General features: G+C 57.0%; 2 protein-coding genes across 6 annotated transcripts in view; one reads left to right on the forward strand and one right to left on the reverse strand.

Moving 5' to 3' along the window:
- KCNH3 (potassium voltage-gated channel subfamily H member 3) lies at positions 1-18,268 on the forward strand. Of its 2 annotated transcripts, none has more exons than XM_069491559.1 (15): positions 1-473; positions 1,803-2,032; positions 2,537-2,671; positions 3,642-3,775; positions 4,211-4,454; positions 5,165-5,322; positions 5,413-5,620; positions 9,484-9,765; positions 10,053-10,252; positions 10,703-10,952; positions 14,589-14,806; positions 15,524-15,855; positions 16,281-16,387; positions 17,115-17,191; positions 17,295-18,268. In XM_069491559.1, the coding sequence occupies exons 2-15, from the start codon at positions 1,903-1,905 to the stop codon at positions 17,892-17,894; spliced, it is 3,075 nt and encodes a 1,024-aa protein (XP_069347660.1). In that variant the 5' UTR covers positions 1-473; positions 1,803-1,902; the 3' UTR covers positions 17,895-18,268. The 2 variants fall into 2 exon arrangements, with proteins under 2 accessions (XP_069347660.1, XP_069347659.1); XM_069491558.1 differs by having other exon boundaries at positions 1,799-2,032; positions 17,295-18,242.
- MCRS1 (microspherule protein 1) overlaps positions 18,233-26,232 on the reverse strand; it is a 9,906-nt gene continuing 1,906 nt past the window's right edge. For 2 of the 4 annotated variants that reach the window (XM_069491562.1, XM_069491563.1), the window contains 13 exons: positions 25,668-25,806; positions 25,158-25,296; positions 24,395-24,553; positions 24,138-24,247; positions 23,153-23,261; positions 22,726-22,864; positions 20,151-20,226; positions 19,827-19,855; positions 19,617-19,709; positions 19,337-19,419; positions 19,152-19,239; positions 18,788-18,915; positions 18,233-18,676 (listed from right to left, as the gene is read on the reverse strand). In XM_069491562.1, the coding sequence (XP_069347663.1) occupies positions 18,590-18,676; positions 18,788-18,915; positions 19,152-19,239; positions 19,337-19,419; positions 19,617-19,709; positions 19,827-19,855; positions 20,151-20,226; positions 22,726-22,864; positions 23,153-23,261; positions 24,138-24,247; positions 24,395-24,553; positions 25,158-25,296; positions 25,668-25,806 (1,379 nt within the window). In that variant the 3' untranslated portion in view covers positions 18,233-18,589. Of the gene's footprint in view, positions 18,677-18,787; positions 18,916-19,151; positions 19,240-19,336; positions 19,420-19,616; positions 19,710-19,826; positions 19,856-20,150; positions 20,227-22,725; positions 22,865-23,152; positions 23,262-24,137; positions 24,248-24,394; positions 24,554-25,157; positions 25,297-25,667; positions 25,807-25,994; positions 26,044-26,232 lie in introns of those variants that run through there. The other 2 variants (XM_069491561.1, XM_069491564.1) reach the window with 2 other exon arrangements.

Below are 26,232 nucleotides of genomic sequence, written 5' to 3' on the forward strand. Positions count from 1 at the left end.
AGGCTGCCGCTTCTTCCCGACAGACGGAGGGAGCTGCGGGGACCCGGCGACGAGAGGAGCCCGAGCGGGAGCCGACCTGCTGCCGAAACGGGAGCTGCTGCAGCGGCTGCCGCGGCGGGAGGTGCTGAGAGCGCAGCGGCGGCGGAGCCTGGAGCCTGGGATTCGTGTGAGACCAGGGCGCGAGGGGCCGCGCGCCATGCTCAGGGCCCCGACGGTGCGGACGCCTCCTCGCGCGCTGGCAGCTGGCGGGACCTTCGAGCCCGGGCTAGACTTTGCCCCCCGACGGCTGCGCTAGGGGGCGCGGGGCTCGGCAGGGGGTGGCCGAAGTGGGCGCCCTCCCCCGGCGCTGAGTCCCCGCACCCCGGAGGGATGGGGCGGGCGGCCGCTGCCGCCTAAGATGCCAGCCATGCGGGGGCTTCTGGCGCCGCAGAACACCTTCCTGGACACCATCGCTACGCGCTTCGACGGCACGCGTGAGTCCGACCCTCACCCTACTCTCTGCCGGAAGAACGGTCCCACGCCAGGGCTCCTGCCGGCCCTGGACTCCGACATTTCGGCTTGTCGTCCACCTGTTCTCACCCCCTCCTCCTTCCCCACCCCTCTTGAAGCTGAGGCCACGGTCTCCTGCCAGGCGCCGTTCCCCCCTCCCATCCCTCCACCAAGGGTTCAGGATCAGCCCTGCTCCAGGGCGGGCAGCAAGGCTAGAAGTCCCTGGGTATGGAGCCTGGGGTGCTTTTTGTTAGCAGGGGCAGGCTAGTCAAGCTGACCCATCCCATCCCTGCAGCAGTGCTCAGGGACAGCCGGGAGGGCTCAAATAACAGATTTAGACAAGAGATTTGCAAACGGAGATAGAGTAGCCAGGACTCAGGAGAGCTATGTGTGTCCAAGCGCATCTCACAGCCTAAACCCACCAGCCTTAGAGAGCCCATCCAGCCCCAAAGAAGATGGGTTCTGAGACTCCCACCAGGGCTGCGGAAGTTTGGAGAAGGCAACCTGAGCTCTGGATCCTGGGTTCCTGGGGCTCTGAGCTGAGGGAAAGTTGTGAAACCCCCTCTCTCCTCCTCCTGCCTCACACTCACCCCTAGTGGGGCTTCCCAGCTCTCTGCCTAGGTCCTCCATGGTCTCTGGCTCCTGATAGGGGGTGGGAGCCCATCGCTGAGCTCTTCCCCCTCCAGGCTCCTCCATCTGCTTTGTCAGTGTGCTTGGCTCCTGCAGCCTGCTGATTCAGCGCCCCCACTCCCCAATACGTTCCTGGCTCCAGGCTCCTGTGTTCAGCCACCATTCCTACACCCCCTTCTTGATCGCTTTTACTAAGTTCTGAGCCAGGTCAGGCAGCTAGGGCTCACACACAGAGCGTAGGCTGTATGGTGGCCCCAGTTGCCTTCTAGTCCAGGTGGGTCCCAGTGGGAGGAGCCAGACAGGCAACCTGGGTATCTGGCTGGTGGGTGAGCCTGGCAGAGGTAGAGGCAGGGCGGAGGCTGCCCTCCTTTGGGCATCCCCAACTCACCCCTTACCCCACATAGCTCAGGACACCCTCAGAGAGCACAGTGCCCACACAGGGCTGATTCTCTGATGTACTCATACACATGCTGCTAGGAAGGAGCCCTTGTGGGGCACTGACACATAGGTAACACACGTTGATTTCAATTCATAAACAGCTCCTGCCCAACTCCACCCCCATACACGCAGGATACCTGGGGTTTGTAAAACCTACTCTTTGGTTGCAAGCATTTGGGAAAGGAAGTCCCCCCAACACACCCTTCACCCCACTTCCCCTCTGAGAGGTGCTCTCTTGCAGACAGTAACTTCGTGCTGGGCAACGCCCAGGTGGCGGGGCTCTTCCCCGTGGTCTACTGCTCTGATGGCTTCTGTGACCTCACGGGCTTCTCCCGGGCTGAGGTCATGCAGCGAGGCTGTGCCTGCTCCTTCCTCTATGGGCCAGATACCAGTGAGCTCGTCCGCCAGCAGATCCGCAAGGCCCTGGATGAGCACAAGGAGTTCAAGGCTGAGCTGATCCTGTACCGGAAGAGCGGTGAGGGGCCACCTGGCCAACCTGCCTCACCTTCGCAGTCTCACACACCCTGGCACCCACCCATCCACTGTCCCTCCTCCTTCCCCTTCCCATCTTCCCCATCTTCCCCATCTCCCCATCTCATCCTGTCTCCCTGTGCACCCATCCCCTTGCCATCCCCTCTTCCTCCACCCCACCTCCTGGCCCTGCCCCTTCTTTCTACCGTCCTCACCCTGGCCTCAGCCTCCACTCAACCCCATTCTTGAGTTTCCCACATCCAGCAGAAAAACACCCTGTCTTGGCAGATGTCTGACTGTCTGTCTGCTTTCTCTTGCTGCACTTGCACTCTTCAGCCCTCACGTTCCATAAAGCCCTGTCCTAAGTGAAACTGGACTGCCACCTCCTCCCCAGAAAGCCCCTAGACCTTGCCTTTGACTTGCCCAGGATGTCAGTGGAGCGAGGGCCTCTGTCACTTTGGGCAGGGCTGAGGGTAGGAGGTGGGCTGAGTCTGTTTTTGTGCCCCAGGGCTCCCGTTCTGGTGTCTCCTGGATGTGATACCCATAAAGAATGAGAAAGGGGAGGTGGCCCTCTTCCTGGTCTCTCACAAGGACATCAGTGACACCAAGAACCGAGGGGGCCGTGACAGATGGAAAGAGACAGGTGGGTGCCCGTGGGACCATTGATTTAGCTGCTGTGGCTGGGGTATTGGGTACCTCAGGCCTGGGCGGGGCCGTGGCACCCAGGCTGAGCTTGTGGGTCCCCCCTGACCCCTCTTGCATTCATTGACTCCTATGCCGGCTGCCTGAGAGGCCTGTGCCGCTCTCAGCTCTATGTGCCCAGGTATGGAAATCTTTTTTCCAAATAGGCTGGTTGGAACAAAGTTGGAGTTTTTAAGTCAACTTTATTAAGGAATGGAAAGCAGATGAACTCCACTGTGCCTGTGGAGCACCCCTTTCTGACCAGTTAGGGAGGTTGAGCACAGACCCACCAGTTCCTTTTCCCCATGGCAAACCTGACTGGGGAGCCTTGGCCAAAGCCCTCTTTTAAGTTCTTGGAATCTTTCTCCTCTTGTATCCTCCAAAGTCTGGGGCAGGCCTTTGGCAGGTCACAAAGCTGTCATCAGAAGTTGCTCCAAGGTTTCTTTGCCACTTGGGGATTCTGGGGGTGCTCTCCATTCCCACCCCCCTTGGGTCTGCCTCTCCGCCATGTCAGACTTCAGTATCACCCTCGGGTCCCTCACCTAGACTCTGGGCTCCTTCTCTGAGCCCCACACCTCTGATAATGGCCTCCTGCTAGCTCTACACTCCTCCCTGGTGAACCAGCTCCCCACCTCCTCTCCCAGGCCTTTGCCCACAGAGATCCTCTCCTGCCTCATCTGGTCCAAACCACCTCCTCCTGGAAGCAGGCCCTGGGAGTAGTGTCTTTAAGCAACCCCAGGTCTGCCCATTGCTGGGTGGACAAGTGAGCCCAGGAAGTGAGGAATGCCTGAGCCCCCAACTCTAAACAGACTAAATAGTCAATGAGCCAGACCAGTCCATGGGCCAGCAACCGGTGTCGTATACCCACGCCCCTATGCAGGGGTGTTTGGGCACACCCATCATCATCCTGAGGAGCCCCTCTTCTTTTGCAGGTGGTGGCCGGCGCCGATATGGCCGGGCCGGAGCCAAAGGCTTCAATGCCAACCGGCGGCGGAGCAGGGCTGTGCTCTACCACCTATCTGGGCACCTGCAGAAGCAGCCTAAGGGCAAGCACAAGCTCAATAAGGTGGATTGAGCACTAGGGTGTGTGTTTGGAGCAGGGGCCAGGGTAGGGGCAGACCGAGGAGTTGGGAAAGGGGAATGGGGTCCACCACAGATAGAACATCCTGGAGGCCACTCAGGCCCCACCAGCACTTTGGGGCTTGGGACTGAGGGTGGGAATGTCACATGCTTGATCCATCAAAAGTATAGAGGAAAGTCTTGGCCTTGGAGTCAGATGGACCCCGGTTCAATCCTGGCTCCTCTCTGAAGCGCCTGTGTGACCTCAGCTAAGTCACTTGACCTCCCTGATCCTCAGTTTTCTGATTTGTAAAATGGAGACCCCAATGCCTATATCAGAGGTTGCTTTGAGAATGCAGGGAGAGAAAGGAGGGGAACACTATCCAAACTCAGCCTGTGCAATATCTTTCCTCCCTGCCTGGACCTGCCCTGCCTCACTCAGGGGGTGTTTGGAGAGAAGCCAAACTTGCCTGAGTACAAAGTAGCTGCTATTCGGAAGTCACCCTTCATCCTGCTGCACTGTGGGGCACTGAGGGCTACGTGGGACGGCTTCATCCTGCTTGCCACACTCTACGTGGCTGTCACCGTGCCCTACAGCGTGTGTGTGAGCACAGCCCGGGAGCCCAGCGCAGCCCGTGGCCCACCCAGTGTCTGTGACCTGGCCGTGGAGGTCCTCTTCATCCTTGGTGCGTGCACTCTGCCCTTCCACTCCTCATACCGGGCACCCTGGGGCTTTGATGGGGATGGTCTGCATGGCTTCCAGTGCCCTACAAATGTCCCTCTTGCCCTCCCCCTGTTTGCAACTTGTGAGCTTTGGAATCAGGCCCAGGTTCCAAACATGTCTCTGCCACTAATGTCTTGTATGACCCTGAGCAGCCAGTCAAAGCCTCTCCAAGTCTCAGTTTCTCCCTCCATAAAATAGGCGTAACAATGTCTACCTGTTAGAGTTACTATGTGAACTAAGTAAGACGATGTATGAAAAGGGACAGTGTCAAGTACTCAGCAAGTGTCTGGTAAAGAGTGGCCTCTGCCAGATGCGGTGGCTCTCGCCTGTAATCCCAACAACTTGGGAGGCTGAGGTAGGAGGATCACTTGAGGCCGGGGGCTGGAGACTAGCTTGGATAACATAGTGAGACACCTTCTCTAAAATAAAAAATGAAAAAAATGATCTGGGTGTGGTGGCATGCACCTGTAGTCCCAGCTACTCTCGAGGCCAAGGCAGGAGGATCACTTGAGCTCAGACACTGGAGGTTGCAGTGAGCTACAATGATGCCACTATGCTCTAGCCTGAGCAACAGAGCAAGACCCAGCCTCAAAAAAAAAAAAAAAAAAAAAAAAGAGAATGGCTTCCCCCGCCCCATGCTGACGTGCTCTCTCCACCCCGGATTCCCCACAGACATTGTGCTGAATTTCCGTACCACATTCGTGTCCAAGTCAGGCCAGGTAGTGTTTGCCCCAAAGTCCATTTGCCTCCACTATGTCACCACCTGGTTCCTGCTGGATGTCATCGCGGCACTGCCCTTTGACCTGTTACATGCCTTCAAAGTCAATGTGGTCAGTGTGGCTGGGCTGGGTGGGTGGGCTTTGGGGTGGGACAGGCAGATCCAACCTAGGCTGACCTTTCTCTTCCCTCCTGCGTGTCAGTACTTCGGGGCCCACCTGCTGAAGACCGTGCGGCTGCTGCGCCTGCTGCGCCTGCTCCCGCGGCTGGACCGGTACTCGCAGTACAGCGCCGTGGTGCTCACCCTGCTCATGGCCGTGTTCGCCCTGCTCGCCCACTGGGTGGCCTGCGTCTGGTTCTACATCGGCCAGCAGGAGATCGAGAGCAGCGAGTCCGAGCTCCCTGAGATTGGTACTGGAGGTCCCCTGTGCGCTGGGGGGTCGGGAGAGGAGTGTGAGTGCAAGTGTGTGTGCTGATGCGGGTCAGAGACCTGGGCAGGCCTGTGTGTGTGCGAGTCAGAGAAGGGGGTGTGAGGTGTGAGTGCGACAGCCACCACCACATGGCAGGCCTGCTCTCCAGCAGCAGGGCATTGTGAAGAAAGCCTGGGGGCTGCCTGGGAGGTCCCACTGGCCCTTGCTGCCTCCTGGTGGCCAACCTTTGATCACATTCCTTAAGCCCCTCCCTGGCTGGGAAGGCAAAGTGGGGAGCCACTGCCCTCAAGGGTTCCTCTGACGGCCCGCACTTACCCACAATCCTCTCTGAAGCCCATCCCCACCACCTTGGCTCCCAAGGCTCCTGCCTCCCTCTTGCCACCTCCAGCCTGTATCTCTCTCTGCTGCGTCTCCGCTCTCCCCCAGCCTGGAACGCAGCCTTTTCTGTGTCCCACAGCTCTCCTTCATGTCACCTCCACTTCCACAGCTCCTCCCTCTGCTTGCCACCCACTCACGTCTTAACTCCTGCCGGAAGGGCTTCCACCCCCACCTCTCCATCCAAAATGTCACCCAGAAGGTCATTGTGACCTTCCAGGGCCAAAGCTTCATCCTCCTTGAAGTCCCTGTAGCACCTGGCCCTGCCAACCTCGCTCCCCTTTGCCATGTGATGTGGTCGTCAGCCAGCCTCCTCCCAGCCCCTCGAGTTCCAGGGGCTCCAGACAGGCTTTCCTCACGTCTCTCCTCCTCCCCTCGTTTTCCCTTGGCCATGCCACCACACCACTGCATGAACATCTCAACTTCTGTTCTCTCTCTTTAGCCAAACCCTTCCTTTCCAGCCATTTCTAACTCTCCATATTCCTCAGGTCCAAAGTTAAACCTACCTTCGCCCTCCCAAGCCCTCTAGCCCTCTGTCAGCTTCCCAGTAGCTGACATTTGGCCATGTTTCCAGCTGTTCAGGCGGCTCTCATGACAGTCTGCTCCTTGGTGGAGTCACCAGGCGTCCAGGTCAGCCTTAGAAACCTGCTCTGATCAGTCCCCTGGGGACAACAAGGCTCCTGTGAATCTTCTCTCCTGCCAAGCTTACGGGAGACGGCTGTGTGCCCCACAGGGCACACTTGGATATTCCCCTGAGCACTCTAGTTGCTGAGCACGTGGACACCAGGACACTCTAGGCAGTGTCAGATCCTTGGCGCCTGCTCTTCCCAGAGGGCGTCTGTGGTAGAGGCTGCTCTGGGGTCAGACAGCCACGCAGCGGAGTCCGAGGGCAGGGAGATGGATAATGGTGAAGTAGGGCCCTCCATCGCCCCCTACAGTGGGCTGAGATCACATCAAATGCCCAGGTCCACCCCGCCCCCTAAAGTAGGACCCAGACATACTTTATCTTGAGTCCACGAGGCTCCCCTCTTGAGGCTGCTTCACAGGAGTTGAGGATCTGACATTAAGAACACTTCCGGCTCCCAGAAGGGCGCTGGGCCCCCCCACAGTGGGCAGGGGAATGTGAGAGGCCAGGTGACCCTCACAGATACACATGGTAATTCTTTCACCCTCGACCCCTGAGTTCCAGAGTGGTTTCATTCTATTCAGAGCTGGTATCAGTCTACATTTGGAGAGTTTCCAAGTGTATCATCATCTTCCCCTTCTTTCTCCAGAGAAACTCCCCCTCAACTGGGTTTTCACCAAACCCAGACCTCTCAGTAGCGGGGTGGGGCTGAGCTGGGCCAGTGGGCTGCCCAGCTCTGTCTGTGGGAGGCTCCTTCTCTGTGCCCTCCTTGCTCGGTTTCCCTCCCGTGGTCTGGACAGAATTCCTTCCGCAGATTCCCGTTAGCCCAGTAGGGGTGGGCTGGGTTTTCAAAAGATTGTACTAAATACCGAGAGAGGTAACAGAGAGCATTTCTCAGTGTGAAAGCCACCAGCCTCCAGAGCTGCCTCTCCTGGCCTGACCTGCCCCATGTGGCAACACCATCCTGGTCCCAGCTCCTGGAGCTGCTGATGCCCCATGGCCAAGACTGAGCAGAGAAGCCCCCTTGTCACCCTCCCCTCTGTCCTGTAGCTTCTCGCCACCCCACCCTCACCCTCCTTACCATGGGCATCATGCTCAGAGGTCCAACTAAACAATGACAATGAAGACTTTTATGTACTCCATTGCATTCTCACAGCACACCTCAAGTAACAGGAGGGTGAACCCTCACTTTGGTGCAGGTCATAATACATCCCCACAAGTTCCTTAGCCTGGAATTTGATGCCCTTGGTGTTAAGCCACATTCTAGCCAAACTGAGCTACTTGCCTGTATTTGTCTTAAAATCTCCAGGTTTGGCTCATACCTTTCCCTCCATCAGAAATGAACCCCTCTCAGTTTCTTTGTATCAGAACCCTACCTATCCTTTGAGACCAAGCACAAATGTCCCTTCTTCCAGGAAGCCTTCTAGCCCTAGCCCCATGGCACTTTGTTTTAAGCCCCCTTATGTGGCACCTTGGAGGTGTAACTCCTGCCCCACATCATCTGGTCTTCTGAACTGGAGCCCACAGGAAGCTCCTATGGGGTCCTGGCTCCTGGCACACAGGGCATGAGATTGCCGCAGGAGTGGGTGGGTGGATGAGAGGAGGGTGTGGGGACCACAGGGACCCACGTGCATAAGGTGTTGGGGAGAGTGTAGAGTAGGGGTCTTTGTGCTGAGGTGGGAGGGGCAGAGCACCCCACTTGGAGAGGTGGGGTCTCACTGAGGCCTGTGACCCTGAGCCATACCCCACATTTACCATCTGCTCTCAGTTCTAGATCAGCCAATCTGCCCTTTCTCTCTTACACCCCATGGTCCCCAGCTCTGCCAGGACCTCTGTAGACCCTGGGACACCCCCCAACACCGTAGAGCTCTCACAACCCTCCAGTGAGGTCCAGAGTGTCTTCTGGCAGCCATGGGCTCATAGGAGACCCCAGTACACAGCCCTACCTCCTGCCAAGGCCAGGTCAGGAATGTTGGGTTGAGGGGGAGACCTGGGCAAATTCAGCCTCCACACAGCAGTCCATCCTGGCCTGTGACTGCATGTGTGTGAGTGCCTGTGTGAATGCACAGGTACCTGTCTGCCCATGGCCTGAGTGTATGCACCTGTGTGCTCATGTCCCTACAAGTGTCCCCACCCTTGCCTGTGTGTCAGAGTGCGTGCACCTGTGTACTTCTCTCTCCCAAGTGTGCACAGGCCTTAGTGTGAATGGCTGTGGCTATGTAAGGTGCTCACAAGTGTGTCCTTGTCTTTTCAACTGTGTGGGGCACACATGCAGTCTCGATGGTGTGTATGCACATGTCCACATAGATGCGCTTGAGAATGTGTACGTGTGCATGAGGTTGGGTGGTTTGTGTGGTTGCGGGGGAGGGATGAGCCTGAATGGGGTGGGGAGGGAGAACTTTCTGGAGCAGATGGGCTTGGAGAGACACAGGAAGAGGAATCAGGGCAGACAGGGCAGAGGAGGTGGCCTCACCGCCCAGCCTTGGGGACAAGGTTGTGATCGAATGCAGTGAACCCCTCTAGTCCCTTTGCCCCCTCCAGCTGGGCCCATGACCTGAGATCAGGCCAGCCATGGGGAAGAGGGTGTGATACTCCTTGTGCCATCATCCTGTAGGAGCCAGCTGGGGAGATGGCAACCTCTTCCTCATGTCCTTGTCTTGCTGAAGGTTTGAGGGGGTGGCTAGGGGTGTGCTGGGTTGGCGGAGAAGGGGAAGTGGTGGGAAGCCACAAGGGTGGGTCTGTATGTGCATGTCCCCACTCCGGCGTTGCCAGTGGGCACTCCCACGCCCCCAGTAGAGCAGTGTCCTCCTGCCAGCTCAGGCTCTTCCCCCGCCCCTTTCCAGGCTGGCTGCAGGAGCTGGCCCGCCGACTGGAGACCCCCTACTACCTGGTGGGCCGCAGCTCAGTTGGAGGGAATAGCTCTGGCCAGAGTGACAACTGCAGCAGTGGCAGCAGCGAGGCCAACGGGACAGGGCTGGAGCTCCTGGGCGGCCCGTCGCTGCGCAGTGCCTACATCACCTCCCTCTACTTTGCACTCAGCAGCCTCACCAGCGTGGGCTTCGGCAACGTGTCCGCCAACACGGACACCGAGAAGATCTTCTCCATCTGCACCATGCTCATCGGCGGTGAGACCTGGCCCGTGAGCCTCAGTCTTCTCTGGGCCCACTCCCAGACTTCTGGCCCCCAGGTGGCGCCCCTCTCCCACCTCCCCCTAGGTCCTGAGGCCAGAGGTTCTTCCGCTTTAGGTGGTGCACGGAACAGGAGGCCAGGGCTGGGAGACTCCGTGCCACACAGCAGCCTATGTGCCTTGCCTAGGAGCGTGCTGGGGGGCAGAGGACAGATGTGTCCAGCGTGGTGTCAGGCTGGGCCAGGCCAGTCCTGTAGGTGACCCCCTCTCGCCACCCTCCCCCAGCCCTGATGCACGCGGTGGTGTTTGGGAACGTGACGGCCATCATCCAGCGCATGTACGCCCGCCGCTTTCTGTACCACAGCCGCACTCGCGACCTGCGCGACTACATCCGCATCCATCGCATCCCCAAGCCCCTCAAGCAGCGCATGCTCGAGTACTTCCAGGCCACCTGGGCTGTGAACAACGGCATCGACACCACCGAGGTGCTGCAGCTTCCCGGGATAGCCCTTCTAGCTTTGCTCCTCAAGGGGTTTGCACTTGGCCTAAAATTATCAGAAGTGGGCGGGAGAGGAATGCAGACTTTTGGCACTCTGCCCCTGCTCTCTCTTGGTGGGGACAGCAGCATGGGCTAGAGGGCAGCCAAGGCGGCTAGGAGGCCCTCTGAACCCTGGCTAGGTCTGGGGGCTCTGTGCTCGCTGACTTCTGAGCCTAAGTCCAGGAGGCGGAAAGCTGAGCTGCTCACGGTGGCTAAAGTGATTGGGAGAGGCACCCCCTCGCTGACTGCACTCTGCGTGGAGCTTGGTGCTGGGCGGGAGCCCACAGGCCCCTCCCACAGCCCCCCTTGCTCCCAAGGCCTGCCAGGTTGGAAAGTGGCTGGCTGGAGGTTGCCTCCTCTTCTGCCACGCCCAACCCTAGCCCCTGTTTGCCTGCAGCTGCTGCAGAGCCTCCCGGATGAGCTGCGCGCAGACATCGCCATGCACCTGCACAAGGAGGTCCTGCAGCTGCCGCTGTTCGAGGCAGCGAGCCGCGGCTGCCTGCGGGCGCTGTCTCTGGCCCTGCGGCCCGCCTTCTGCACACCTGGAGAGTACCTCATCCACCAAGGCGACGCTCTCCAGGCCCTTTACTTTGTCTGCTCTGGCTCCATGGAGGTGCTCAAGGGTGGCACCGTGCTCGCCATCCTAGGTTTGTGAGGGTGGGAGAGGGCATGGGGACTCTGTGTGTGTGGGGGGGGGGGGGGTGAGACCATGGCCCTGATCTGCAGAAAACGCAGAGAGGGGATGTACACAAGGCCACAGGGGGAGAAACATCCAGGGGGGAGTCGGGAGTAGCCATGGAGTCCTGGGCAAAGCTCAGAGGAGACCCAGTGACTGCAAGGTGGCAACATAAGGAGGTGGACAGGATCTCACAGGTGTTCCTGGGACAGAGCTAGTGGAAGAACAGTCTATTAAAAGGAGCCGGTCTATGAATGGACAGATGGGAGCAGCTTGTCAGGAGGAAGATCAAATGCTGAGGAGGGAAGTGCTGGGGAGAGTGGTCAGGCAGGGCTGAAAAGGGAAGGAGTAGAAGGGCCCGGTAGAGAGATGGGACGCTACTTTCCTGGGGCAGAGCAAGCCCAGAGTCAGGGTGACAGCAGAGCTCAGCCTCCAAACGGCCAGGGAGACTCGCTCTGGTAGAAATGGTGTGTACAGCATACATACTTTGCTTCTTGGCAAAAGAAGAAGTGAGATCGAAGAAGTGACTCCCTAGGCGAGGACGACTAGAGATTGCACTTGTGGAATGGACGTAATCACAGGGTCTCCCAGCGTGACTAGTCCAGTCCCAGCCCTCACATGCTTTGTGTCACACAAGCCTCACAGAACCCAGCGGGGTAGGAACGATTATTATTCCCGCTTCGCGTAGGACACCGAGGTCAGAGAGGTTCAAGAACAGCTAGGGTTGGCCAACTGGGCTTAGAACCCAGTCTGCCTGGCCCTGTCTCATGCTGCTTACATGGGGCTCCCAGGCACTGTGAGGGGAATCGTGCCTGCAGACAGGGAATGGTCTCAGGAGGGGTGGACGTGCACCCGGGGCCTCAGGAAAGCACGTTCAAGCCCTCTGGGAAACATGGGGCTGCGTCCGTGAAAAGCTGCTAAAGGGGAGCACAGCTCTGTGGCCGTGGGAGGCTCTCAGCAGTGATCCCCCCAGGGCAGGGAACACTGGGACCTGCTTGGGTAGTCAAGGGACTCACACGAGATGGAAGGGAGGCGGAAGGGAGGCGGTGACCAGACCGTAGCTGACCACAACTGCACTCTCAGGCAGCCAAGGCATGTGTAGACTTGCTGTGAGGACAGCTGCAGTCAGAAGGGGTCTGAGGTTCCTCGCTAGCCTGGCAATCCACAATGAAGACGAGAAGCAAGAGCGAAGCAGAACATGGGTACAGTGTTGCTAGTGGCCCCAGCAGCTGCCATGTGTGCATTTGTGCTTCCTTTAGGAGGATGATCCTCCGGCAGGAAACAGGAGGGGAAATACCATCATGGGGGGGGCTTGGAGCCTGAGAGAGGTGACAGGATGTTGACACCCTCCATTTTGCATCTGGCTTCTGGGCCTACATGCAGCTTATGCCAGGACTGAGAAAATAGAGTTGTGCCACTCAGGTGTGGCTGGCAATCCCCAAGAAATGTTGGAGAACTGGAGAGATTGAGAAGGGCACGAAGACAGGTTTTGACCTTTGCAGACTGGTCAACCCAAAGCAAGGTTGTCAAGTGGATTACTAAACAGATGGTTGTCAGCTTGGAGCCAAGGAAGCAGAGTGGCTAGGAGCTGGCATGGATCCTCAGAGAAGCTCTTTGCTGGTACCAGGCTCCAAGTCTCAGAATAGCCAACGCTCAGTGTTCAGTACTTAGACGGAGCCACAAGAATGGCCACTGCCTGCATTCTGGGCCTCTGCCTCCATGATATCTCTGGCACCAAGACTTATGCCACCATTGAGCTCTCCCATCCCAGCCCTCATGTTCTGGATGGAACTATTTCCCCATTGACTTGGAGGATCTGTATGCCCCAATCAGGGCCTGGCTTTCTGCACCCACATCTCCCCACCCGCCGCCTTACCTGAACACCCAGGTGCATCCTGCCTGCTCCTGGCAGCTGAGGCTGCCCTCATGCACCAGTGTGGCTTCTGGCCCCTACCTCTGCTTATGAAAGTCCATTGTGAGGGAGGAAGGATTGGATGAGCTGGGCCTGGAGGCTTAGGCTGAGATACCAACCTAGAGGGCAGTCTCTGTCCCCAAGACTCTGCCCACAGTCCTGTCCTGTTTCTCATTTTTTTTTTTTCTTTGTTTAGAGACAGAGTCTCACTCTGTCGCCCTGGCTAGAGTGCAGTGGTGTCATCATAACTCACAGCAACCTCAAACTCCTGGGTTCAAGCGATCGTCTTGCCTCAGCCTCCTGAGTAGCTGGGACAACAGGTGTGCCACCATGCCTGGCTAATTTTTCTATTTTTTAGTACAGACAGGGTCTCTCTCTTGCTCAGGCTGGTCTTGAACTCCTGGCCTCAGCCTCTGAGAGTGCTGGGATTACAGGTGTGTGCCACCGCCTGGCATATCTCACCTCTTAAATGAAGACAAGAAACACATATCCTATTTCAGATGACACAAATGAAGAGAGAGCTCATTCCTCAGACAATCACGTTGAGATGCTAACAGCTCTCAAAAGGAACCAGAAGGATGGCCTGAAACCAAGAAAATAAAATTTAATGAGGGTGCAATCTACACTTGAGCAAAAGTCCAGGAACATTTAGAGGAGACCTCTGAGCTCAGTGTGTGCTGCTGGCAGCCTGAGGTGGCCCACAGGAAGGAGTGGCAGCCATCCTTTGTCCTTAAGGATAAAGAAACACTTTCTCATAGTTTGAGCTGTCTGACAGTGGGGTGAGCTGCCTGGAGGGCTTGCAGCTCTGTCCAAGCCCAGACTGCAAGCCTTTCCCTGTTGAGAATGATCTATAAGTGGCCTTTTGTTGGAAGGGAAACGAAGGAAATGAACTTTTATTGGTCGTCTTTGCGTCAGGTACCTTATCTACATTAAATCATTTAATCCTCACCAGTCCCTGGGCTGGACATATCCTATTTCATTGATTCCAAGACACGCAGCCCCCACAAAACACACAATTTACCATCGCTGACTCTGGGCCTCAGGCTGTCACTGATGCCCTTTTACAATTGCTGTCAGCCGGGTGGCTGATTCAACTTGGCCGTGGGGAAACCCTTCATTGACCCCTTCTGGTGAAATCAAGAAAATTCCATGGACTCAGTTGAATGCGGCATCTCTAGTAGAGAAGCCAGAGCCCAGAAAGATGAAGTAACCTGGCCACTGACATTTTCACTGTGCCACATGGGGCTCTAAATTGCTGGTTCCAAACACTGGTCCCTGGACAAGCCACACCTGAATCACCTGTGGAGCTTTTTTAAAAATCAGATTGCGAGGTCTCCCGTAGACACTGTGACGCCGTAGGTAGGGATGGGGTCTGGGAGTTTGGTCTGACTTCCCAGGGGATTCTCATCGACAGAGTCAGCCTGCAACCACCAGCGCTGATGACTGTTCGCTCTGTCAGAGCTGAAATTCTGATGTCTCCGCACATGGCTTTGCTCTGAATGAGTTTGAGAGCCAGGGTGGCAGGCAGCAGGGGCCAGGCCTCTGCACTCCACTCTGCCTGCTCCCAGGCTGCACAGCGGGGTCTCCGCTGAGAAGGCCCAGCCCAGCCCCGAGGGAGGCTCAGCAGCTAGGGGTGGGGGCTTCCTGTGGCTGAGGGTCAGAGCTTGCTAACCTCTGCTTCCTCTCCGCACGCAGGGAAGGGTGACCTGATTGGCTGTGAGCTGCCCCGGCGAGAGCAGGTGGTAAAGGCCAATGCCGACGTGAAGGGGCTGACATACTGTGTCCTGCAGTGCCTGCAGCTTGCCGGGCTGCACGAGAGCCTTGCGCTGTACCCTGAGTTTGCCCCTCGCTTCAGCCGCGGCCTCCGAGGGGAGCTCAGCTACAACCTGGGTGCTGGGGGAGGCACTGCAGAGGTGAGGGTGCTGGGTACCTGCATGGAGAGGGCTGGGGGTGCCAGGGAGCCTGGTGTGGTGGGCAGAGGCTGGGTGTGGGGCGGTGCTGTGTGTGAGGCGTTGCCTGGTGTGAAGGCCCCCACAAGCGGAGCCGGGGGTCTATACTCTCCCTGCCCATTCACACCCATAGCCCCAGCCTGACCCTCTTTGGCTTATCTGAGACAGCTGGCCCTGCCCAGGGCAAAGTCTTAGTGATGGAAGCTGAGTCCACTGGAAACAGATGAGGAGCACTGTAGGGTGCAGCCAGAGGGGTGGCCCCCATGGTCAGGGGGCTGAGCAGGGCAGGGACAGGCACCAGCCCTCCAGGCTGCTTCTTAAAATAGCCCCCTGCTTCTTCATGGCAAAACAGGACCATTCTAAGGGCCTTTGAATTTGCCCAGATTATTTCACTAATTCAAAACCAGTTTTTAGTGCTGTGTTCTCTTGTATAGTTCAGTTAGCCTAAGGGACCAAGTAGAAGGGTGGAATTTAGAGGGACACCTCCAGGGCATGGCAGCTTTGTGATGGCAGCCCCTCCTAACTGGGCTGGCCTCTTCTTCTGCAGAAGGGCAGACACTGGGTGCTCTGTTTAACAAAGACAGCTCATCGCTTCTAGGGAAGATGAAGCCTTGGTAGGGGAGATGAGTAGGACGCAGTAGTGGCCATCCATGCCAATTCACTGTCCCCCACTGTCCCCAGGTGGACACCAGCTCACTGAGTGGTGACAACACCCTCATGTCCACGCTGGAGGAGAAGGAGACAGATGGGGAGCAGGGCCTCACAGCCTCCCCAGCCCCAGCTGATGAGCCCTCTAGCCCCCTGCTGTCTCCCAGCTGCACCTCCTCATCCTCGGCCGCCAAGCTGCTCTCCCCACGTCGAACTGCACCCCGACCACGTTTAGGTGGCAGAGGGCGGCCAAGCAGGGCAGGGGCTTCTAAGGCTGAGGCTGGCCCCTCTGCTCCTCCACGGACCCTAGAGGGGCTGCGGCTGCCCCCCATGCCGTGGAATGTGCCCCCGGATCTGAGCCCCAGGTAAGTGGGCTCTGGGCTCCCATGGCAGAGGTGGTGCTGATTAGGTTGAGGCCCTAGCAAGACACACCTGAGCCTTGGGTGCCCATCCTTCCTTCTTAACTCCTGTCAGCTTGCTGGTCCTAGCCTGCCTCCTCCAGGAGGCCTTCCTTGGCTCCTCCTTTCTCCTGCTGCCCCACCCCATAGTTTGGTGCATGGCATACCCTAAACTCCTGCTGTTTCATGCTGCTCAAGCTTGGCTCCCCTGCTACACTGCCAGCTCCTAGGGGAAGGGGCCACGTGTTAGCTTTCTCCTGAGACCCCGAGGCCTCCTGGTCAGCTTCGGCCTGCTACAGACTGTGTATGTGGACACTGGGGCATCCTGTCCCATGTGGCACCACAGTGGCTGCCTGTCCATTGATTTGTTGTCTTGGCACCTGGGTCCACAGGGTGGTAGATGGCATTGAGGACGGCTGTGGCTCAGACCAGCCCAAGTTCTCTTTCCACGTGGGGCAGTCTGGCCCGGAATGTAGCAGCAGCCCCTCCCCTGGACCAGGTACCGGGGCCCGGGCATGGGCTAGGTTGGTGGGGAGCCCCTTTGCCCTGTGAACCTCAGCATTGTTGGCCTCTGAGCAATTGGTGTTAGAGAAACCAGCAGGGTACAGACTGCCTGGGAGTCCTCTTGCTCACACCCCCTGCGACCTCTGTGTCATGTGCACAGGGGAGTTAAACGAGCACCTTGGTGTTAGACAGTTGGGAACTGGGTTTGGATCCCTGTTCTGTCAGCTTTCTGGCAGTGTGAAATTGGCTTCTCTGGCCTCAGCTTCCTGTCTATGAAATGGGTTGTGCGTGTTAAATAAGATTATGTGACTAAAACCCTTAGCACAATGTCTGGCTCAGTGGGAGAGGACAGAAGCCTGGGGAACCAGGGGGTGAAACTGGCTCTAGGCCAGGCCAGGGAGGCCTGGGAAGTGGCCCAGGTAAAAAGCTCCCAGGAATGTCCATTTCCGTGGAGGACAGACAAGGGACAGCCACAAAGAACAACTTTCTGAGAGGGAGGAGAATGCTCAGCAGTGTGACGGAGGGCTGCTAGGAGGCGTTTTCCCTGTCCCTGGCAGTTTGGTCAAAAGTCAGCACCTTGGGCAAGGCCACTAGCGATGATCCTTGGAGTCAGGTCCTACCAGGTCGGTGAGGTCTATTCTCACCGAGGCAGAGGCCTGGCCCCGACACTGTCTGTCTCCTCTTACCAGCCCCAGCCGATAACCCCATCCTGCTACCCACAGAGAGTGGCCTGCTCACTGTCCCCCTTGGGCCCAGCGAGGCAAGGAATACAGACACACTGGACAAGCTGCGGCAGGCGGTGGGTGAGGGGCAAGGTGGAGGCAGGGTGGGGCAAGGGGCAGGCATGCTGTTGTGTGAGGTGGCTTACTCCACTCTGACCTCGCCTCCTCCTTCCCCTAAAGGTGGTGGAGCTGTCTGAGCAGGTGCTGCAGATGCGGGAGGGACTGCAGTCACTTCGCCAGGCTGTACAGCTGGTCCTGGCACCCCATGGGGAGGGCCCATGTCCTCAGGCATCTGGAGAGGGGCCCTGCCCCACCAGCGCCTCTGGGCTTCTGCAGCCTCTGTGTGTGGACACTGGGACATCCTCCTACTGCCTGCAGCCCCCAGCTGGCTCTGTCTTGAGTGGGACTTGGCCCCATCCTCGTCCAGGGCCCCCTCCCCTCATGGCACCCTGGCCCTGGGGCCCCCCAGCATCTCAGAGCTCCCCCTGGCCTCGAGCCACAGCTTTCTGGACCTCCACCTCAGACTCAGAGCCCCCTGGCTCAGGAGAACTCTGCTCTGAGCCCACCACCCCTGCCTCACCTCCTCCTTCTGAGGAAGGGGCTAGGACTGGGCCCCCAGAGCCTGCGAGCCAGGCCGAGGCTACCAGCACTGGAGAGCCCCCACCAGGGTCAGGAGGCCTGGCCTTGCCCTGGGACCCCCATAGCCTGGAGATGGTGCTTATTGGCTGCCACGGCTCTGGCACAGTCCAGTGGACCCAAGAAGAAGGCACAGGGGTCTGACTACCAGCCCGAGAACTCAGTGTTGCCAGAAATGCTGCCATCTGCTGTTCTGCCCAACCTCAGGGTGGTGGCCACCCCCAGGACTCCGTGCTGCCCGCTGGCTCAGGGCAAGGAGCCTGAGAGTGAAGCAGGGCCTGGCCCCTGACCCTCAGAGAGGAGCCGCAGGGGCAGGCCCCAGGGCTAGGAATCTACAGGCCCTTACTCCTGGTCTCCCTCTGCAGGCTGAGGGGCAGAGGCCTGAGGACAAGGAGGGGTTCTGCCACCCCCTGCATGTGCCCCTGCCTCCACCTGTCCCCATATTTTTTATATTAAAAAAAAAAAACAATAAAAGAAACTACTTTGGAACTTGGTGCTTTTTATTTACAAAAGAAAAACAAATAAAGGAAAAGTCTGAAGCTAACCAGCTGGAGACAAGAGTGAAGGTGGCAATCGGGAGAGGAGAGGAAAGGGCGTCTGCAGAGAGAGAAAGAGGGGGAGGGGCTCTGGCTCTAGGGAAGCCAAGGGTCCCAGCCTCTACTGGCTTCACCGTGCCAGCCCCCTCCCCCAAGGCTCAAATCACTGGGCCAGAAGTTGGGCTTCCTGCTGCCCACCCTGGGCCGAAGGTTTTTCCAGGAGCCTGAGTTCCCAGCTCAAGGGGGCTGGAATGGCAGGGGAAACCAAGGCCAGAGAGAGCCCAGGGTTCCTGCTACCACTCCTCACTGTGGTGTGATCTTGGCAGCCTCGGCCCGGATGAGCGCAATGAGGTCCTGGTTGATGAGGAAGACGAATCGCAGGCTGGCGATCTGGGTCGGCGAGAGGAGGCTCAGGTCAGAGGTGGGACTGGGGCCAGGCCCACGTACTGGCTCAGCACACCCAGGTCTCGTCCTGGCCTTTCCACCTCCCTCCCAGCTCACCTCCACCACAGAGTTGTTGCTGAGGCGCCATTTGGAGCCACACAACACAGGCCGCCCATCGATATAGATGGGCCGCCGGCCCTCATTGGCAATGAAGAAATCGCCATTGTTCTTCAGCTTGATGACACCTGTGGAAGTAGAGAGGAAAACGGAGGTGATGGGAGGCCAGAAGAGAGCCAGGAGCCCGGGACAGGAGCTAGAAGGCACCCAGAAGTCCCAAGTTAAGCTCCTTCAGGCCTTGCCTCAGCTGGTCTGTGAAGGTTCCCACAGACACCAAGCCCCACAAGCCCCAGGGCTGCACATGGCAACAAGAAGCCAAGAGGGACATCCTCACACTGGTTCCTCCTGGGGCAGGGGTTGGTACCTTGCTTCCGGGAGATCTTCCAGGCCGGACCCTCCAGAGACAGGTCCACATCAATCTGGTTATCCTTGGTCGCTCTGCCCAGGGTGATCTGGGGAAATGGAGCAGGTGAGGGCTGGGACCTAAGGAGTTGGGGGAGGAGGTCCACACAGACCAGGGAAAGATGAGACATGCAGGGCCTGCCTCACCTCGCGAGAACGCATCAGGTACCGCACCATGCGGCCCCGCAGCACCGCCAGCGTCTGGTTGTCGAAGTCTGGAGAGCTCATGCCTGGGGGAAGAGCAGGGTTTGGATGAGTCCACTCCTGAGGGCCAGAGTGGAAGGCAGGGAACCAGGGCAAGGTCTGTGAGGGAAAGGAGCTGGGCCTGGGAAACAAGAGTCTACGCAGCTAGGGTCCAGCTAGGGTCCAGCTAGGGTTGGGTGCAGGATGTTGAAGAGTGAGCCTTCTGGGCCCCAGGCCTCCTCACCTGTGATGCTGTCTACTAGCACCTGCCACTTATGCAGTTCCTGTTCCAGCTGCCGAATCTCTCGTTTCTGGCGCCGGTCAGCCACTGTCAGCTCTGGGGTGAGGTAGGGTGGTAAGGAAGGACACCCTGAGGCCACCAGCACCTTGTACTGGTTCTCTCCGTGCCAGCAGAAGCTTCTATTCCCTCATAGTCCCACCAGGGCACACTTACCATGTTCCAGGACCTCATCTCGCATGTCCCTGTGGGGAGAGAAGAGTGAATTAGGCTCCACTTTCAGCTCGCCTGCCACTGGGCTCATTAGGGTCTCCCTGAGCCCCTTCAGCCAAGATGCTTAGAAAGCCCTGTATATAGCCTTGGCCTAGCCTCCTTCCCTGGGGCTGGGGTGGGGATGAGAGTAAAGCATGAGCCTAAGAGGGCCCCGGTGGGAAGGGAAGGGCCTCAGCAGGGAGGGCCAAGCACCACCTGCTGTGACAGAAGTCCTCTAAGAAGAGCAACTCAGCTCTCTCCACCCCTGCCTGTGGTCCAGCCACTCACTTGAGCTTACTGTCATCGATCAGGTCCTCTGCATCGGAGAAGTTCAGCACTTGGTCCCCCTTGGGCAGCGGCTGCACTGAACAAATGACAGAGGAAGGGTGAGCACCAAGGGTCCTCCTACCCAAGCCCAGGCTGCTGAGCAGACAACTGAGCCAAGTGGACAAATCGCAAAGATTGAGCTGGGTGGAGAACCCCATCCAGGTGAGGGAGCGCACACCAGGTGAGGCTGCGCTCTAACTCGGCACAAAGCATTCCTGGGTTTAGGCTAAGGGCAGAGGTGGTTCTAGAAAGGGAAGGAAATTAAAATTGACCTTTTGTATGGGCTTCTCAGTGTGCGGAGGGCTCTTGATTACATAGCCTTAAGTAGGGAAGGCACTATTAGCAGCTCCATGTTACAGATGAGAAAAGGGATACGGGGTGGGGTGTGGGAGGAGCAGAACTATTTGGCTTCAGTTTGGGACGGAACCAGGATCAAGCCCTGCTCTCTGATTCCAAACCCAAACTCCTCCCTCCACCACATCACATGCTCCCCAGCGTTTCCTGCCACACTCTGCAAGGGGCTGAGAGGCATATGCCAGTCAAGACCCACTTAGAAAGTACGTCCCAGTGGGGAGCTGCCCCATCTCCAAGCCAGTTGTTTTTCAATCTGTGGGTCATGACCTGGCAATGGGTCATGCAATTAGTTTTATTTTATCAAAAACTGAAATGGAATAGGAATCACATCAGTTCCCATGGGACACATGCAGCACAAATATTGCTTCATGAAAGTTTTTCAGGTTTTCTTCTGGTTAAAATATAAAAGATTAGGGCCCCAAATATCTGAGAACCTCTGCCTTTAGGGCAGCAGTTCCCAGGGTATGCTCTGCGGCAGCTCATGCCCACGAGACTGTGGGCCGAGGAAGTGAGGGCAGCCATGTGGGGCTACCAATGCACCCTTCCTCTGCCCACTTAGGTCAGACTGTGTGGGGAGGCAGGGACTGGGGCACCCCCCGCCCCGAGCTCTCTGATATGCCACCAATCTATGGTCAGCTGACTTGGCAGCTCGGCAGTGTCTACTGCCTGTTCCTAGGGACGCCCAGCTCTCACTGGCAAAGGAGAAATCAAATCCTCACATATAAAGACTCTTGAAGGAAAAAATAAAAGTTTTAAGATAAGGCTTTCAGTTAACAAATAACTTGACACAAAATGACTTCCAAATTAATGACAAACGAGCTAGCTTTAGCAGTAAAAATAAATTTTAGCTAGTGTCTCTGTGGGAATTCAGTGATGCCCGAGTCTGAGGAAGCAGAAGTTTGGAAGCTGCAGGAACAGAGAGGGCTGCCCCTGAACCGCTCAAATCAGAGGTCCTTAGGAACGAAAGACGGGACCTCCTCTGATAAGGAGATTCTCTAAAATATCTTTGGAATATCTTTTCCAAACTAGAAGCTGCAGGAGCCTGGAAGTGAGGTGAAGGGCACAGCTGAAGCTTCACTTCAGCACTGTGTGAAAAGCTCCGTAGCCTACGTAGAAGGCAATGGGCAGTAACATTTAGCAAGTAAGAGTGTGCCTGTACTACACACACAGGAACCTGAACCGCAGTCCCCTGGAAGAGCTCCTGCAGTTTAACATTCGTCACTGGAGGAGGGAGAGTTTGTTGATGAGGGCAGAGAGGAAGCAGAGAGCTTTCTGGCCCTTGGGGAAGGAGAAAGACAGATGGACGAGTGTGAAGTCCCAGTGGGGACTTCTGAATGGCCTGAGGGCAGCCTGACAGCACTGACTGCCTGGTGGGTGGCGAGGAGGAAGAGAGAAGGAAGAATGGAGAGAGGAAAGGGGCAGAAAAGCTTAGAAAAAGCGGTTATTGTCTCTAGGGTGGGAAACAAAGGGAAGAGTGAGCAGTGGAAGGGACTTTCATATTTTGCTCATGTTCAAATGTTACTCATAAAAAATATATTTATGTATTTTTTTTTTTTTTTTTTGAGACAGAGTCTCACTCTGTTGCCCAGGCTAGAGTGAGTGCCGTGGCGTCAGCCTAGCTCACAGCAACCTCAAACTCCTGAGCTCAAGTGATCCTCCTGTCTCAGCCTCCCGAGTAGCTGGGACTACAGGCATGCGCCACCATACCCGGCTAATTTTTTCTATATATATTTTTAGCTGTCCATATAATTTCTTTCTATTTTTAGTAGAGGTGGGGTCTCACTCTTGCTCAGGCTGGTCTCGAACTCCTGAGCTCAAACGATCCGCCCACCTCGGCCTCCCAGAGTGCTAGGATTACAGGCGTGAGCCACCGCGCCCGGCCTATTTATGTATTATTTATATAGTGGTCAAATATGTCAGGAAAAAAACAAAAAACAGGAAGTGATAGACAACTCTGCTATCTGGACTTTTTGCCCAGGATTCCGGGCAATTTGGGCTACCCTTTACCGTGATGCCGAGGACCTTTCCAACTACTTTCTCTCTGGCAGGAAGGAAAGTGAGGGGAACAAGACACTGGGGGCCACTGAAGAATTAGCTACAGGGCACTTGAAAGCAGCTGTGCCCAGACTACCTCACACACACACATGCACACTCCCCACTCTGCCAGCTCCTGGGGCATTACCTGTCTGGTCCTCCAACAGGTAATACTGCTTCATGAGCTGCCAGTGGGCCTGCAGAGCCTTGGCAGTACGGGCCAGATAGAAGGCATCGGGGTGTCTGTGCAGCAGGTCCTGGAAGGTCTCCAAGGTGGGCTGGCTGGTCTGGAGGGTGAGAAACATGATCTGGGCATCTGGGCTTTCTCACATTGCCTCTGCCTTACCACCCCACCTCCTGCCCTGGTCCCCCCAACAGAAGCTAAAAACAGCTCAGGAGTCAGGCTTGGCTCCTCCCAAGGCCCCATCACAAAGGCCCCTGCAGATGTCCATACGTTTGCACATGTGAGCATCTGGATGGTGGCTGGGGAGGGGGGCACCTCACGTCAATCATTTCCTAGGTGGTCTAACTCTCCCCCTGCCCTGCTCCTCAACCTTCCCAGTCCTCAGCCTTACCGATCCCACTTTGCTCAGAAGCTGCTCCTCAGCCTTGCTAAACAGGGCCTTGCTCTGGATGGCTGCAATGGCCTCTGGGTGCAGCTGCCTCATGGCCTGGCAGGCCAACCTGGACAAGGGAAGAGACAGAGGGCAAGGGAGGGTGTCAAGCAATCGGGGTTCCTACTTCCTCTAAACATGAAGGTCTTTGAGATCCCAAACCTAGAGGCAAGGCCCTCAACAGGAAGACCCTAAGGCTTAGCATAGCACCTGTGGCCCCATGAGTTTGTCAAACAAGTGAACAGATTTCTCAGAAGACTGAGGCTCTTATGTCTCCTTAATGCCCAGTCCTGAGGCAGATCCTGAGACCAGCCACTGCTCCCTCCCAAGCCCTTCCTCCCTACTTGGCCAAAGTTGCCACCCCTAGCCACTGCCTACACCTCCTCTTTCCCAAGGTGAGCCTGGCCCGTTGCCTGGTGTATCAGGATTGTGGCTGTAGCTTACTTGGTGCCAGGGGCTGCGGAGAAGGAAAAGATGGGTGTTAAGCACCCAGCCAAGCTCTGAAGACACTGAACTAGGTGACTGAGGAGGAGGAAGAGTGTGTGGTGTGTGTACATGAGTTTATTTAGAAGCCTGGCTATTAGTGCTAGAAAGGGCTTTGGTGTTCTGTTCAACTCCCTCTTCTTGGGAGGAAAAAACTGCAGGAGGTCAGTGTGGGAAGACTAGGAGGTGACCTGCCCAAAGCCATAATGCACATAATGATGGAACCAGAGCCCCTGGCATTCATTTGGGGGTTTTCTCCCATGCTACTTCCTCTGCTTTCAGATGTCCTTGCTTCTGACAAGGACTAGCAGGGCTAGAGGTAGGAAGAAGCTCCCCTTTGAAGTCTGGCACAGCTCAGTATCACCCCTGAGGATGCAAGGTTCCTTGCGCCATGGTACAATTCTCTCTTCTCCAGGAGCCGATGTCCCCAATACCTCCCACTGCTGGAGGCAGCCCCACTCACTTGGAGATGACAGGATCGTAGAGCAGGGCGTACCAGCGCTCCTGGACTTCCCGAAGGGTGAAGCGGCAGCTGAACTTCACACCCAGGTGGACGGATGTCAGGTCGTTGGTCTGCAAGGCAGCAAAGAGATTTAATCCAGCCTTAGAGCTGGGAAGAACCCTTCCCTTGCCATCCATAGGGCCCTGCTGGGCTAGTTTGGGGGCTGGGAACTAGACGCCGGGGAAAGGGGACACTAACCCTGTGGAGAGAAGCAGTACCTGCAGCACAGCATTGATGAGCAGGAGGTCATCTGCAGGCTTCCAGCGGCCCAGGTCCTTAGTCACCTGAAGTGGCTGTTTACTCTTCTTCACACGCTTGGTGAGTCCAGGGGCTGGGGCTGGGCTGGGTGGCACAGGAGTGCTGGGGGCCTTGGACACCTGGGCAGAGGACAGGAATAGAGTGAGTTCAAAGAAGACATCAGGGTAGCTAGGGCCTCAGGCCTAGAGCTTTAGGTGCTCTGTGGCAGCCCCAGCCAACAACAGGAAGCACAGGAAGGGAGCTCAGCTTTCTAGTACCCACCCCTACCCCCACACCCGCCAAATTACTTCTACATACTCCTTGACCATATGGGGTCTTCTCTTTGCTGGTGGCACCTCCAACCCCAGAGTGAAGGGTGGGTGAGGAGGATACCAGGAAAACACTCTTGCTGGTGCAGTGTCTAGGGCCAGAGTAATGCCACCTGGGGGTTATTTTTACACCCTGCAATGCTGGGAACAGGCTGTCTGCTCCCAGAATAGATGCACGCTCCATGCCTCCCACACAGAATGTGATACAGGCTGCACTGGCAGCATTGGGGGGGTATAGGAAAAAAGTGGGAGTAGGGAGAGATGGGCTCCCAGGAGGGAGGAATCTGAGATCAGGGCTGGGGCAGTGTGGTCCTTGCACAGCCTCCTCTGCAGGGCTCCTGACAGCTGGCGAAAGTTCTGGGGAAACATGAAATCTGGCGCTGCACTCCATCCCCTGCATCTCCCAATCCCTCACCTTCTTCTTCTCACTGGAGGAGGGTTCACTCCCCGAACAGCGCCCTGGTTCCACCCCACTGGTCCCCTTCGCTCGGGTAGAGGACTTTGCCAAGCTGCTCTCCACGAGCTCATCATCAAACTTCTTCCTCTTGATGAACCTGTGGAGGGTCCTGCCCGGTGAGCACTCCTTACCCCTCCCTGGTAGCTGTTCGCACACACCCAGTCTCCAAAATAGAGTAGGTTCCCAGCAGGGTGCTCAGTGCTCTGGGCACTTTCACTTTACATCAGAGCTAGGCTCAGATGACAGGGGATTGCACCACAAAGACTTCTCATGGGAGACCTGGGATCTTCTTCCCCAGCCCTCAGTCCCATGGGGAGGGATTTAGTAAGGACAGGAAAAGCACAGGCTCTGCCAATGCTTAGTCCCCAAGGGGCTTAGGTAGCCATTCCCAACAGAGGCAAAGGCATGCAGCACCTAACGCTACAGACCTTCTCCTTCCCAGTCCCTAGCCCTCCAAACCCTTATTACCTGGAGGAGCTTCTCCGTTTAGGGATGGTGCCCAAGGCCTGGGAGGAGGCTCGCTTCTGCCCTGCCAGTGACTCCTCATCCTCTGAGCGGCTGGCAGTGCCTGATGCCATCAGGGATGAATCTAGCAGTCCCTGAGAATCTAGAAAAAGAGAAACGGTGAACTCAAGGCCTCCTAAGTGCCTCGCTGTGCCTTCAGCCACTGCACATCGGACCCCTCCTCAAACCCCCTTCCCCTGCCAGCCCTCTTGGGCCCTCCCCTGCCTCCTTGACACTTGAGCTTTTAAGGTAGGAGTTCCTTAGCCATCCAGATCCCATCTGGGCTCAGACCTGGCCCAGACCTTCCACGCTGGGCAGTTCCCCCGGTGCCACGTGTCATGTCGTGCAGCACATGGTGCTCAGGTCAGACTGGTGATGCCGACACGCTGGGCTCTGGGCATAACTGCGCTCTCTATCATCAAAATGCAGCCATGCCAAAGAGCAGCAGCTCAACAGCAAGTCAGTCAATTGTGGCTCTGCCGACAGGTACGTGGGTGGTGCTGGCCCAGGGGGAGGTGGCAATGCCCAG

This window comes from Eulemur rufifrons, chromosome 16, assembly GCF_041146395.1.
Source record: "Eulemur rufifrons isolate Redbay chromosome 16, OSU_ERuf_1, whole genome shotgun sequence".
NCBI lineage: Eukaryota > Metazoa > Chordata > Mammalia > Primates > Lemuridae > Eulemur > Eulemur rufifrons.